Source organism: Emys orbicularis, chromosome 8, assembly GCF_028017835.1.
Source record: "Emys orbicularis isolate rEmyOrb1 chromosome 8, rEmyOrb1.hap1, whole genome shotgun sequence".
Taxonomy (NCBI): domain Eukaryota; kingdom Metazoa; phylum Chordata; order Testudines; family Emydidae; genus Emys; species Emys orbicularis.
The window spans coordinates 103,470,855-103,485,520 of NC_088690.1; the positions used below are offsets into that span (position 1 = coordinate 103,470,855).

The 14,666-nt window shown below is 40.4% G+C and overlaps 1 protein-coding gene across 4 annotated transcripts in view; it reads right to left on the reverse strand.

The window, feature by feature from the left end:
- TRPC7 (transient receptor potential cation channel subfamily C member 7) overlaps positions 1-13,675 on the reverse strand; it is a 116,403-nt gene extending 102,728 nt beyond the window's left edge. For all 4 annotated transcript variants that reach the window (XM_065409360.1, XM_065409358.1, XM_065409357.1 and 1 more), the window contains exon 1: positions 12,989-13,675. In XM_065409360.1, the coding sequence (XP_065265432.1) occupies positions 12,989-13,675 (687 nt within the window). The remainder of the gene's footprint in view (positions 1-12,988) is intronic.
- Between the last annotated feature and the right edge of the window lie 991 nt (positions 13,676-14,666).

Consider the following 14,666-nt stretch of genomic DNA (forward strand, 5'->3'; position numbering starts at 1 on the left):
GAATAGGTTTGGGCAAAACACTAAAAAAAAACCAAGCAACAAACACACAAGCAAGCAAATGAAAAGCCCCCCACACTCTTGTGCAAAGGCCAAACTGGGAAAACATCAGATCCCAAATAGAAGATTGAAATGCAAACTATTATTGTACCTTAATCACCAGTTTCTACTGTTCCCACCACAATACAAGACCTCTGTGCATATGCTATCATTACTGCTCTACGATTCTAATTACATTCTAACAATGCAGACAAAAAGTATGTGGTGCACAAGCTTTGTTCTTCATCGTGGATTCATCACTACATGGGAACCAGGTTTAAGAATGACAAGTAGTTTTGACTTTGGATTAGAGGAGCAGTATCTAGATAATTGCATGGCCATGTAGGAGGTTCTGTCGTGCACTAATGGTGGATTTATATGTTTTAGGGCCTCTTTGCCCCACAAGTGGGTGATTCTGCTGGTGGAGAATGGAGACTTAATGTCAAACAGACTAATTAGCATGTAGTACGCAGAGTAAAATGCCTAAAAAAGAGCAGCTTCTCCTCACTCCACAAAAGTGGTGTTATCAGGCACTAATTTTGGATAAAGCTCAGAATCCTGGTCTCTGAACTGGACACAAGAAGTAGGTGAGGGAAATGGAGACACTAGACATGAGTGGGTTAGATCTGAGAGAAATAAGGAGAGATGTGAGGGCTACAGCAGACATAGCCCCTTGAACAAGCAAGATCAGGTTCTGTTCTCTCATGCTCTCTGTGCATTATTTCAGTTCAACATTAACCCTAGGGATGAAAAAATGCTAATTACTCTGTTGTACGGGAGCACAATACACATTTTAGACACTACTTATCTGACACTGCCTAAAACAATTAAACTGGTCTTTGAAAAGGTGCTTAATGTGTTAAAGAGTGTCTCATTAATAGCCTGCCATTTTTTACATATCTGATAAAGCACAGAAATATTGAGTTTGAATGTGAACATGGTGAATGGATTTTGGAACAAGACAGTCCAAAGCACACAATGAGGGACTCTATATAATAATTACATCGGCACATATATCCCAAAGTATTCACCGACTCTAATGGGCCAGATCCTCAAAGGTGGGATAAATAGATGTTGGAAAATTTACAGGACATTTACACTAGCTGACAATTTGGCCCATTATCCTCTGAGGTTTCAAGTGGTATCCATCAAATACTTGATTTGCCAAATATCTTTTGACCAGCTTCAGAGCTGGCTGAAGATCGTAAAAACGGTGTACAGTGAGTCAATTACTGAATGAAAAATTGTGAAATATGTTGCTGAACAGTACACAAAATATTCAGCACTTTTGTTGAACGAAAGGATCTCAAATACAATCCAACCTAGATTCATTGCCAACTCCAAATGAACATTTGCAGAAACCATTTCCTGCCATTGGCTCAGCTCTGTTTGGTAATAGATTGGACTCTACCATTGTGCAGTTACCGAGGGAAGGAGCAGAGTAAAAGCTTTAATTGTTTAGGGTCACAAGGAAGCAAGCTATAATAAGAAGCAGTGCTCCCAGGTCCTCAGCTCTGGGAGCAGCCCAGGGAAGGAATTAGGGAGCCAAGGTTTCCTCTCAGCTCAGTTTGCTTGCAAGGGTAATAGTTTACCGCTGGCCAATACCATCAAGAAATTACTCCCTACACCTCTCACTCCATGCTGGCCTCGCTGCTCTAGGGGGCGAGGAAGAGACTGGGGGAGGGTAGAACCAAGACTATGCCCATACCTTGCCCCTTCCAACCCAACTGTTTCAGGGACGGAATAGGCAAATGCATATTACTTCAGCCTCCCCAGAGACCTAAGTTCTAGGTTGTCTGCATAGCCGTATAAGGGAGGGATGAGGGGTTTCTTATTTCCTCTGACTCGCTTGTCTGCATACATAGTCCAGGTAACAATCTAGCCCTTAATATTTTATATTCAAAACTAATTAAGTTCTCTTTCTAAAACTGCTTTATGGTGTAATTAAAAAGTTCCCAGATGTACTGATAATTGAATTCTATACTTACAGTTATTTTTCATGCTCTGGCCTGTTGAGAAAACAATGCTCAGCTTTTTTAGCCCTCTACCTGCCCCGTGAAATGCTCCTGAAGCACACTGTGATTGAATTAAGTACCTCCAGGAATCGTACAAGTTCCGAATTTCTCTCAAGGGTTCTGTTCTCCATTTTTTGTGCCACAGGAGTGCAGAACAGACCCCTACATATTTATCTACAGGTTATAAACACTCTTTGTTCAGATTATCTGTAAGGGGAAAATATCCACAAATCCAATCAAATTTTAATCCAGACTGGTGCTGCTTGCTTAACATGTACTGTTATAGAAAGCAACAGGAGCTTTCATTTTGAATACTACTGCTGTTTCCTTGCTCCCATGGCTAGTTCACTTTTAATCTTGGTCTATGATTAGTCCATAAAACATAGTGGCAAACAGGAAGAGAATTTCACAGTAGGTCCCAACCCAATGGCTATTAAAGCCAGTGCGAGACTTTACATTCACTTTAATGGAAGTTGGATAAGACCCCACCTGTACGTGGGCTCAGATAGTCAAAGATGAGTAGGAGATTTAACCAGAAGTCAGTGAAGTTAGTAGCTAAATCCCCAAGTTGTCTTGGAAAATCTCAACCATAGATCCCACATGCAAAAATGCCAAGTCAGCAACTATTTCAGGCAGCCACTTTTGAAACCTGGGACCAGTGTGAAGGTTGGCTTGACAAATTGCAACTGCTCTGCCCATGCTATAGGCTATGCTCAAGTAACTAAGGCGACGTCTGCACTATGAGGTAGCGGTGTGATTCCCATTTCATGTACACATACTCACACCAGCTCTCATCTGAGCTGGTATGGAATCCTCCTCCCTAAATCTACAGGCAGGGTGCAGAACTTCTATACAGGTGGAACATATCTGCAACTAGAGCCTGTAGCTGAGTCATTAGCCCCGCCTCTTCCCCGAACTGCCTGCTCATCCACAATCCCATGGAGAGAGCCACCATCAAATGTCTCTCTCCACCATGCAAAGAGCTGCAGAGCACCCTTGGGTGACCTGTGTGCTTCCATGCCACTGACTGTAGTAGTTCTGCAATACGTTCCCTCCATGGCAACAGAGAGGCAGCAGATTTCAGCCTACAAATCCCCATGATTATCTTTACAAAGTGTAATTTCATTCGGCATGGTAGCAAGCAGATGAATGGGTTATAATGATACCATCTCCAATGCAGCAATATCGGCAGAGACAAAAATCTCTCCCTTAACAAAAAAAGCTCTCTCAGTCTTTCAAATGCCATGCTGTTGTCTTATCACTATTCATTATTAGTTTGGTAGTATTCCTTTCCCCCCATCCTCACAGAAACAGTCCTGCATTTCTATTTGATTCTGTTTGTGTAGCTCGGTTCTATTGATTTTTTTCCCTCCGAGCGTAGCCTCTATTGTTCATATCAAAATAACTCTCAGGCGTGGAGCTCAGCTTTTGCAATCAATTATTTTTTTCAAGCTTTAAAAAACAATTCAAATCATTTGACTTTTTGCTTGGGGTTTGTTTTTGGTTTTTTTTTACATTTATTATTTCCTCAGCAACTTTCTCACAAGTTTCTAAACAAAAACTATTCAGTGTTTTCTATTTGAATAGTTAAACTCTTTAGACGATTATATGAAATTTAATTTTATCAATCCCTCTAAGGTACATATATAGCCTTGTGATAGGGCCTTCGGTGGCCAGGTGGCCTAGTGGCTAGATCATTATTCAGCGGGAATGGTAGGGGGACCAGGGCCCTCCCTCTCCACCAGGTCCCAGCCCAGGGCCCTGTGTAGTTCAACTCCTAAACAGGAAAGATGAGTCTCCCTCCTGGCAGGGTGAGGTCAAGACCAGTTTCCCTGGACTACTTTCTACTAAAGTCCTTTAGTTTGGGTGTGGCCCCACTAGTCCAGTTTCCCCACAGTTGGGGCTTATCTGCAGACTCCCCTTCACGGGGGAAGGCTTACTTGCCTACGATGGCTGGCAGGTCACTGATCTGTCCCTTCAGGCAGGCAAACAGAGAGTTCCTGTCTCCTTGCCAGTCAGCTCCCAACTGAGCCAGGCTCCCTTCTTTTCCCCCGCCTCCAGGCTTGGCATTGGCTGCAGGTATAATGGGGCGGGGCTAGCTGAAAACAAAGCTTTTCTTTAACCCCTGCTGTGCCAAGCGGTAGTTTCTCTGCTCCATCACAGACCTGTATTACAATGGTATCTGAGTACCTCAGAATATTTAATGTATTTATCCTCACAATCGAGAGTGCTATTATCCCAATTTTACAGATGAGAAACTAAAACACAGAAACTAAGTGACTAGCCCAAGGTCATATCGGAAGGCTATGTAAGAGTGGGGGAATTAAATGCAGGCTTCCCACGTCCCAGGGTATCACCCTTAATCACTGGGCTATCTTTCCTCCAAAGTGGTAATGTCAATCCAGTTGCTATTTGACAGATACCACAGAATACCATTCATACTAGTGTCGCAGCTAACACCAACGGACACCTTTGTTGCCATTCTCGAGGACTGGCTGAGCGTGGGAACTGAACTGAGCCATCTTCCCCAACAGGTGTTGCCTCTGGAGCCAAGCTGAGGGGCGTGAGTAAAAGTAGTGGAGTTACAGAGAGCACTTTTCATTGCCACTATCCAAGCTGTAGCTGTTTTGTGAGTAAACAGCGAAATTCATCTCACAGGGTTATCACCCTGGGACCATTCACAAGCTCTAAATTAACTTTAAAACTATTGAAGCCACATGTTAAAGATCTTCCCCCTCTCACTCATTTCAAAAGCATACTCTGTAAGCTGTGTCAGTCCATTGCAATCAATCATTTTTCTGCTATAAGAAGATAATAGCAATAATATGACACCGTGTAAAAGTGATTTTTTAAAAAAAAAGTCATCTTCATAACCATAAGGAAATGTAAGGGCCAGAGGCAAGCATGGAATCTGGAGAGAAGTGGGTCAATAATCTGGCTAGGGCAAATTACTGACACTCCCACGCTCTTTCCACTTATACTTTTTGAGATCAGGAGCCTTCCTTCTGTGCTTATAAATCACAGATTGTATGCTGTGGGCCCACATAGTGATGTTGATTTAGCCAAGAGAACTGCTATAATTGCCTCTTACATTTAAATCACAATAAAAAGAGCCAGACAAAGTACATAGCAATCCATGCCAAGTATATCATTTAATGGGATCACAGGGCTGGCAGGTCCAGATCTTCGGCTACAGCTGAGAAACACACAGCATGATCTCAGGAGCGAGTATGCAAAGGAGCCTTTTGTGGAACCGCAACCTTGGCCCACTACATGCTGAGCTAGTCCAACCAGCATTACTTAGAGCAACCAGAAGACTGCTCTAATTTATGCCAATTATTAATGGCCCCAAGGAGCCCACGTGGCCACCAGAGATTTCCCCAGTCAATCTCCTTTTCCCTGGTTACACCACCTATGCTGGGCACAGGAGGACACATAAGAGTTGCAATATCTACTTGTCTGGTCACAGGAAGACCGACTTTAGGATCACAGCTTTAGTGACATAGTGGCCCCATCAGAATGAAGAATCTGGCCCCGAGTCTTCATTTGTGTAAAGTAAATCCAGGCAATACTGGGGGAGTTTAGAATGTCACTTCCCTTAAAAACTTTACTTCAATTATGTTATAGACGTTAAACAGTATGCACCAGATTAGAAAAAACTATTGGAATAGAATTTTTAGTGGAAAATTATTAAACTAGACAATATAGGAAAACTTCCTGTACTATTTGCACTTGCAATTTTGCACTCCCGTTTGATAGCAGGAGACATCTGTGGGAGCATTTAATTGTGACTTTAAACATTTAGGGGCCAGCTGGTGCAAATTGGTGTGGCTCCATTGACATTAGCACTGATTTACACCTGTTGTGGATATGGCCCTGGCTGTTCAATTACTTGATTTGCTGTTGCAAATGTCATTAGAGCCCACTAATCAGGTAGTCAGCCATCTGCAAATGTTTGAACTCACAAGACTCTGTCCCAGGCCCAAAACAGCAGGTGCAAAGTTAGATTGTGGGTTTGGGTCTTTCTGAACAGTTGTCCCATTATTTTTCAAAGATCTGTAAATATACAGGGCAACAGGTACAGCAGCAACAGAAGCCAGTGGGGGATGAGTGAAAGAAAAATATGTTCCTGTGTTAACTGAAGTAGAGGAATTGACAACGCTGGCAGGATTAATAAACAAGGCCCATACACCATATGTGTTCCAGGTGGTGGCTTTGATCATATCTGCAGTAACATTTTAATCAATGTGAATGGAGAGCTTATTATAACACTTCTGATTGGTGAGATCTTTTCATATCCTCCTTTGCCACCATGTAATTTAATTTGCTTAGATTGCTATATGGAATGATTTGGATGATGCTGTCTTTATCACAAAGGACATTTAGTGATTCTGAAGCATGCAGCTTGAATGCTATTTAGGGAGAATGCAGTGTTCTAAAAGAGACCTGCCTTTCATATTGGATCTCAGTAGAAGAAAAGAGGGAGAGGGTAATCCCAGGGGAGAAGAGAGAGTAAACAGTTAAATAAAGGCCAGTTTGTGCTATGTTTCCCTCACCCTTTTCACAACTTGTATACAGTAGCATTAAATTGAGTTTGATATTTATGTCAAAGATATCCACAAGGGCATTGCCATCAAAATGTTTGCTAAAAATATAATCATGTAAAGAGATCAATGAGCTTATAGCCAACTTTTATACTGACTCTGCTCTTGGAAATTCCACTTTCCAATTTAAGAAATGAGTCACCTGGTTGCTTGCAGATGGTACTTGTGAAGAAATTTACATATTGCATTATATGAAGGTGACATTTAAAAGGGTTTTCACTAGACACATCCTGCTTTCAGGTACGAGTGCAACTCCTATTGACTTGTATGCACAGGGTGGGACAAATACTGCAAACTTTATTCTTGCTAGAAGTGACTTTAACAGCACTACTTGCATGCGTAAGAGAAGCAGGATTTAGCGCGTAGGTGAGCGCAGATTTTTTCTTATTCTGACTAAAGGCCAGATGCTACCACCCTTCATTTAAATGGGAATACTATTGCCGTAAAGTATTTCTCAACAGGAGTAAGTAGTGGTACCAGACTGTGGGTATATGTGATTACTATTTAACTTTACAAATTATAGTTCATTCTTAATACAAAATAATATAAACCCAAATTAAATACATTAAAATTTGGTCTGCTTGATAACATATTAAGCTGCACTGTGTCTACATTCTAGGGTGGAATCTCATTATACAGTATTATTCTGCAGGTTGTAACTTGCTGTTCTTAATGATTTGCTTTTGCAATTCTTAATATCTTAGGGCTTCATTCTGCAATATATTCTAAACCAGTTAAAGTTTGATACATAATTTATAATCCCTTTCTTTCTTTGTTTAGGATTCTCATGTACGAGTAGTTAGGAGAGTCAATGTTTTAAAATAAGATAACGATTAAGTGTTTTGCTTAGAGGGAAGTTCAGCTCTTAAAAAGTAACTTGATATAAGAGGCATCATGAGGTTCCATGTAACAGCAGATAGCAGGGCTCCAGGGAAACATCAACCCAACCCTAGCCCTTACCATAGTCTGAAGCTAACTCTGAATTTACCCAGCACCTGACATAAATTAGAGCAGTCTCAGGGCTGCTTTTAGTCATGCTTGGCCCCACAAAAACCCATTGTGTCAGCAGAGAAGAGAGAGCACAAGTGCTCCAGCCACACACACACCCCACCTGGGCCCCCAGCATGCCCTCCACCCTGGGACCCGTGAGAGTAGAGCAATATAGAACTGGCTACACCAGCACATTGTCAGAGGAAGCCCCTACAGTAGATGTAAAACCCAGTGGGAGAGCTGCTGCCTTTACATAAAGTGGGCACATGACAATGCAGAATCAGCCCCACTGACGTCAGCTAAATTACTCCCAGAATCAGACCAGAAGGGTATGTGCTTTAGCTTGTTGAAGCATACAAACATGAACACTTTTCTCACAGAGCTTTTGCTTGGAAGGAGTGATATTCCCCCCGCCCCTGCCAAATCTGCATATAAACCATGCATAAATGCCCCACGAGCACTCCCTCTACTTCTACCTTTCATAAACTTTCAAAAACCCACATTTGTAATGATTTTTTCCTTTCCAGGCTAGTCACCAAGTCCTTTCATAGAACTACAATGTGAGCCTGCCAGAGGCAGGCAAGAGAATCGTCAGTACAAACAGCCAGTTTAACATTTCATTGAATATATTTTGCTTTTTGCTTTTTTTAATTCAGTAATTTCATTTCAGAACCATGCAGCTGCATCTCAAACAGCTTTCTTTTCCTTTAGCATTAATAAGGGAGCTTTTTTTTTTTTTTTTTTTTGCAAGACATTGGAGCTGCATAAGTCTAAGGAAGGTCATGAAACACAAAATCAGTCCAATACCATTAATATTGCTATCCCTCACATGTCTTTTTTCAGGCCTTATTCATCAATAAACCTTGGCAAGGCAGACACTCACTTCCCATATCATCTGAAGCAATGCTGGTCCATCCTATTTGCATTCATTCTAATTAGTGGCCATGATCCTCAGCTGGTGTGAATTGATAAACGTCCATTGACTTCAGTGGAGCTACACTTGATTTACATCAAGTGAATATCTGGGCCAGTATGTATATTACTATTCGTTGCCCTGTCAGTTTCAATCTGCCTCCTGCAAATCTTCATTCTGATTCCTTTACTTAATATCTAGGAAGAAACATGACAACAGACTATCCTGATCTTGCTAGTGAACCAAACTAAAAAAACCATAGAGTTCAACGGAGGAGTTTATAGTGACAATGGAAGGGATGTAAAATGCAAAGAATTAGCTACCAGAGACTGAGCTTGTCCCCTCAAACATGTGTAGGCTCCCTGGGACCAAAGAGTAGCTGCTCCTCTACAGTGTGAATCTGCCACATTGCAGTTTGATCTATTGTCTGCGTCCCACTGTGTAAAGTAAGTTTGGTAGTGTTTTAGGCTGAGAGTTAGCCATGCAGCTCCCATTGTTGTAAATGGGAATTGATAATAAATTCTCACCCAGCTATGCTGAAATGAATGCCTCCTCATTTGCCTCCCCTAATTTATTTGGCCTCTCATAACCAGAGCAACTGAACTTCACCAATTTTTACTCACCATCAGAAATTAATGTGTCTAAAAACTATTTCAACTGTCATTTGTACATCAAATTTAACAAATCTAAGCGTTTACACACCCCAAAAATGTAATTTCTGCGTGGGGCTATGAGCTAATCTTACATGCTGAATACCATTATTGTATAAAATACACTTGGAGTAGTGAAAAGAGCTAAAAAATAGGCACATATTTATTATCCCCTTATGCTGTGAATTTCTTCAAAAGAAGGAAAAATAATCTCACTGCTGATTATCTGCCTGCCGCCATCTTTAGAAGTTAAATCATGCGTTTCAGTTGGAGGTAGTGTTTCCCTCTACTATCAAGTATGTTCTGCAAGACAGTGTGCTACTGAGGTTGTATGAATATAATAGTCCAGAGGATAATGATTTTGGATTTTAGATTGTTAGTAAGTACAGATATAGGCAACAAAAGGCAAAAATTGAGTAACAATTCTTTTTTTTTTTTTCAAGATTGAGAAATGTTATTAAAAGCTTGCCTGATTTCATTACATTTTGCAGATTTGCTATCGTTATACAAGTCTCACCAGGACTTTAAAAAAAATCAGCAATCAAAAATGTCTTCTGTCTATGAACAAAATGTCACAAAATGTCACCCATGGACCTTCTTTCACAAATCCCAATGCTACCTTCTGTAAAGATTTTAAATTATCTGTATTAGTACCTAATTCTGTGTCCCATCTATAAGGTTAAGGTGAGAAAATTGAGAAACGAGAAAATGCATAGATTCCTACATTATAAATATGTTTGAAGTCCTTGAAACTTTGCATGTCACTGACTCTAGAGGCTAAATTAAAAGATTATGGAAATGTGAAATAAACTATGGGTAATGTTTTCTAGATCTTTCCATGTGATACAGAGGACCTTCCACAAAGAGACAGGAATGGGCAACCCATCACAAACAAACATGAGTGGAGATGATGGAAAGTTTCATAACACCTTATATCCCTGTCTTTCTATGGCTCTCTCATAATCTCAGGTGTTTCTAAAGTATCCAACCCCATCGTATATTATCTCCTCTTTGTTGGTAACTTCAGGAGGATTCCTTCATATGGTAGATCTGGTCTAGAGCAAGAACCAGGTTCTGGTAAAAATATATTTACAGTTAAGCATGGAGAGATTTATCAGAGCTGACAGCCATGTAATGCTGAAAGCCGCTGATGCCCCTTAAATGAAATAGCATGCCATTTTCTACTGGATGGGAGCTGGAACATTAATGAGATACGAATACCGCTAACTGTGGGTTTGATCCTGCAGTTGTTCCTCATGAAGGTAGTCTCACTGAAATTAATGGGACTGCTTATGTATGGACTACTTTCACGAGTAAGTGTTGCAAGATTGGATCCCCAATGCATGTAAATCTCCCTTTTTACATTTTAACACTGTTGTGTTGGAATCCGATCCTGCAATTCCTTATTTCCATGGGTAAAAGTTTGCAGGATCTGGCTCTTAATTTCCAAAGGGGATCAATCATCTTGCCAGTATAATAATGTTTCTAGTTAATTTAGAAGGCAACTCTTGAAAAGATATACAGCTCTTGTCACTTCTAATTCAGAGAATGTCTGGTGAGGAATTCTGAAAACGATACTTGAACACTTGAATGGTTTTTCAAATTAAAAAAAATAATGGATTCCTCGCTGGCATCCTACCCCAATTTACTGACAACCTAGACTTTTATTGCATTTATGTTACTGACCAGAGTTGTAGCTGTACATTAGCCAGAAAACTTTCATAAACTGGTGACGGGGCCATAGAAATTGAGTTTTTATGATCAATTTATTTTAGCCTGGAAGACCGCAAATTCTTGAACCACGCTACTGATTTAGCAAAGTGTTGCAAATGTCATAGGACATTTGCAATCTCATCGTCATAATGGTGATGTTGAATAACTTGCAGGAGAGAGTTAAGAAGTTTACAATGCAGCAAAACAGAATAGTCTTAGAGGAACTTTTCAGAATTACCTCCTTGTGTTCCTCCTCCCCCCACCCCACCCATGACTACTCTTCATCTAAAGAAGCAGATCAAGATTTAAACTGAAGAGTGCAATATCTGAAGAGCAAAAAGTATTTGATGTGCCACCTTTGTAATTTGAATCAGAGTAGGTATAATGGATTCTTAATCTGATAAACCAACCTGTATATATACCTAAGATACTTATCTGGCACCCATCACTATAGTTAACTGAGCATCTCATTCTTTAAATGTATTTCTTCTCACAACATCTCAGCAAGGTGGGGGAGTCCCCATTTTACAGAGGGGAACTGAGGCACAGAGAGGCTAAGTGACTTGCCTAAAGTCACACAGGAAGGATGTAGCAGAGCAGGCAATTGAAGCTGGGTCTCCCAAGTCCTGAAGTAACACCTAACCACTGGGCTATCCACTTCTAATTTGTCTGGCAGCAATCTAGATCAGTGATTCCCAAACAGATCGTCCTTCAGCACAAGACATAGGAGCCTTTGCTTTTAGAGCAGGAAAATCCATCTTTCAATCGTTCTGACACAATGAAGTTCTGAGTGGCGATGGTGCAATGTACAAGTTCTGGATAGCTGGGGGTTTTCTTACAATATGTTAAAAGGTGAAGATGACCTCAGCTTAGCTTTCAAAAACAGAGAGTTCTGAATTTCAGAAGTAGTATGCTACCAATCATATGTAGTTAACACATTTTAAATGATCTGAATGATATTTTCTGCCACACCAATATTCAGAACTCCTGTGCCCTTTCACCTCTATCTTAATGCCTATACAAGAGAAAACAGTTGCAAACGGGCAGGTAAAGAGTTGAAATGGGCTACTGAGAAGAATACAAGGCATGAAGTCTTGCCATCTCTCTCTGTCTCTCATCAAAATTAGAGATGAGTTAATAATTGACTTTTTTGGTTTGAAAAATCGGGGGGGGAAATTGGTTTGTTTTGACCCAAAACTGATTTTTTTGTTGTTTTTTTTCCCCCTCACCCAAATGAATAACCAAAAATGTTTTGTTTGGGTTGAACAAAATGTTTCAAACTTTGTTCCAAACTGCCATTTCCTAAATGAAATTGCATTTCTAAAATGTCATTTCCAAACAAAAGTGTTTAAATGGTTCATTTTGAAAATGTCAAAATGAAGCTTTTTAACATTTCTGAAAAAAAATTCACTGAAAATATTGGCCAAATTTGACCCAAATTCACGAATAGTTTTAGTTCCCCAAAACTTGCTTAATATACTTATTACACCAAATTGACTATTTACTGAAAAAGATTTGCCCAGCTCTATGCAAATATGTAGGAATTTAGGAGATAATGACATTTCCATAGGGACTTAAAATGGCTGCTTTGCCCTCATTTTTTTTACATACAACATGGTGTTGGTGAAGAGAGGAGGGGGGAATCATATTTTCCAGTTGTCCCCTCTAACATAGTAAATCATCTAATATGTAAATACTTGAACTTTAATGCCTGGCTTTCAGAGTAAAATAGCATTTATTAGATTCTAGTGGATTGTCATTTCTAGAAATGGGGGGGGGGGAAATCTCAATCTGAGGTTTTTCTCATAATGGTAGGAGAACTGGAAGCATTTTTTTCTCCTGAAAAGCATGTATCATATTTCACATTTCTGATGGAAGCTCAAATTGAATCTAAATTCTGACCAAGATTTCCCTTAATCTGAGGCTGGCCTAGAATTTGATTCCTTGCTTTGAATTTTCAGGATGTTCTTTCTGAGCCCTGATTTTCTGACCAACACTCTTTCATATGTAAAATATATGCCACTATTAACACATTTAGCGGAAGGAAAACCTTTTAGGTTGAATTACCTTAAATTCAGTTTCAATGTTGGCTAGTCTTGCCAATTCATTGCTTAGTTCTAAAGCAGTAAGAACGGGGTCTTCACTAGAAAGAGCCAAATAAGCGGCACTTGCTAATCCTTTGTAGGCATTCATTCTCGATCGAGAGTGACTGAAGGAATCTTTCCTCTGCTTCTCGGCACATTCATTGCACTTGCAGAAGTAGTCATGGGGCCTTTCTATCCGTGCCCCTTTCAGAAGCAAGATATGAACAATTTCATACTCTTGGCAATGAGCAGCGAGTATTATGGGGGTGATGTCATGAGAAAACCGAGTTCCATCTTCATCATAAGCATAAAAATCATCATCGCGTAGTTCCTGCTCAAGGGGGCTTAGTGTGAGACGCTGCCCTTGTGCAAAGGCTGGATGGTTCAATATTGCTTCCACAATGCGCACGTATCCCTTACTGATGGCCAACAGCAGCGCATCTCCAACTCGAGCCAGATTCTCCTTTTTCAGAAGGAGTTCAGTCACTTCCAAATGCTCATTCCCCACTGCTAGCTGCAAGGCATTTTGTCCCATGTAATCAACGCAATTAAAGTTCAAGGTTTTGGACTCCTCCAGCATTTTCCGCACCACGGGGATGTTGCCATATTCCGCAGAATCCAGGAAGCGTTCTTCCTCCACGGTCAGGCTGGTGCCCTTTTCGTTAAACATGTAGGCTGGGCCTCGGATAGCCTGTCTCCGGCCTTTCTCCCGAAGGGTTGTGTGCCTTCGATGCATGTTGTGAGAGTTGCTCTTTCCCAACCTGCACAAAGACAGGAAGGAAGCGTGATTATCCTCTCAGCCATTTTTAATCTGAGGTAACCTGAAAATAATATTGAAAATGTTCTGTTGTTATAAGACCTGTATTTAACATGGTTTAAAATGGTTTAGGATACATGCTGGATAAATTACTGAATAAGTGCCAAAAAGTTAAGTATCAGAGGGGTAGCTGTGTTAGTCTGAATCTGTAAAAAGCAACAGAGGGTCCTGTGGCACCTTTAAGACTAACAGAAGTATTGGGAGCATAAGCTTTCGTGGGTAAGAACCTCACTTCTTGCATCTGAAGAAGTGAGGTTCTTACCCACGAAAGTTTATGCTCCCAATACTTCTGTTAGTCTTAAAGGTGCCACAGGACCCTCTGTTGCTTTTTGCCAAAAAGTTAGACTCCTAAGTCACCTAGGCTCTTTTGAAAATGTTCCCCAAGATGTAACAAGCAGATGAAACAAGTGGTGATGCTCTGTTGGCAACACACTATTCATCCTTCATGCCAGTCAGTGATCTAGGGCTGAATATTGCCCACCCAGCATATGGATCCTCTGCAATTGTTTGTTTGGTGTGGAGTAGTTTCACATTCAGAAAAAAAGAAGAAACATGGCAGGAAATTTGTCGGGTTGATTTTGTTATCATTTTTAAACGGTACTGTTGGAAGCAGAGCAGAGGTTTGGAATGCTAGAAGCAGTATTAGCAGGAGCTGGCCCATTATCTATTCTCCTATATTTAAAAAAAAACAATGGCCTATATATTCTTTTAATTATTATTGTTCTGTGGGCTTTTTTTTTTGTTTTTTTTGTTACTTTTTCTAAAAAACAGTCGGTCCTGATGTCATTTCCCAATCCACAAATGAGAACAATTACACCTCTACCCTGATATAACGTGACCTGAT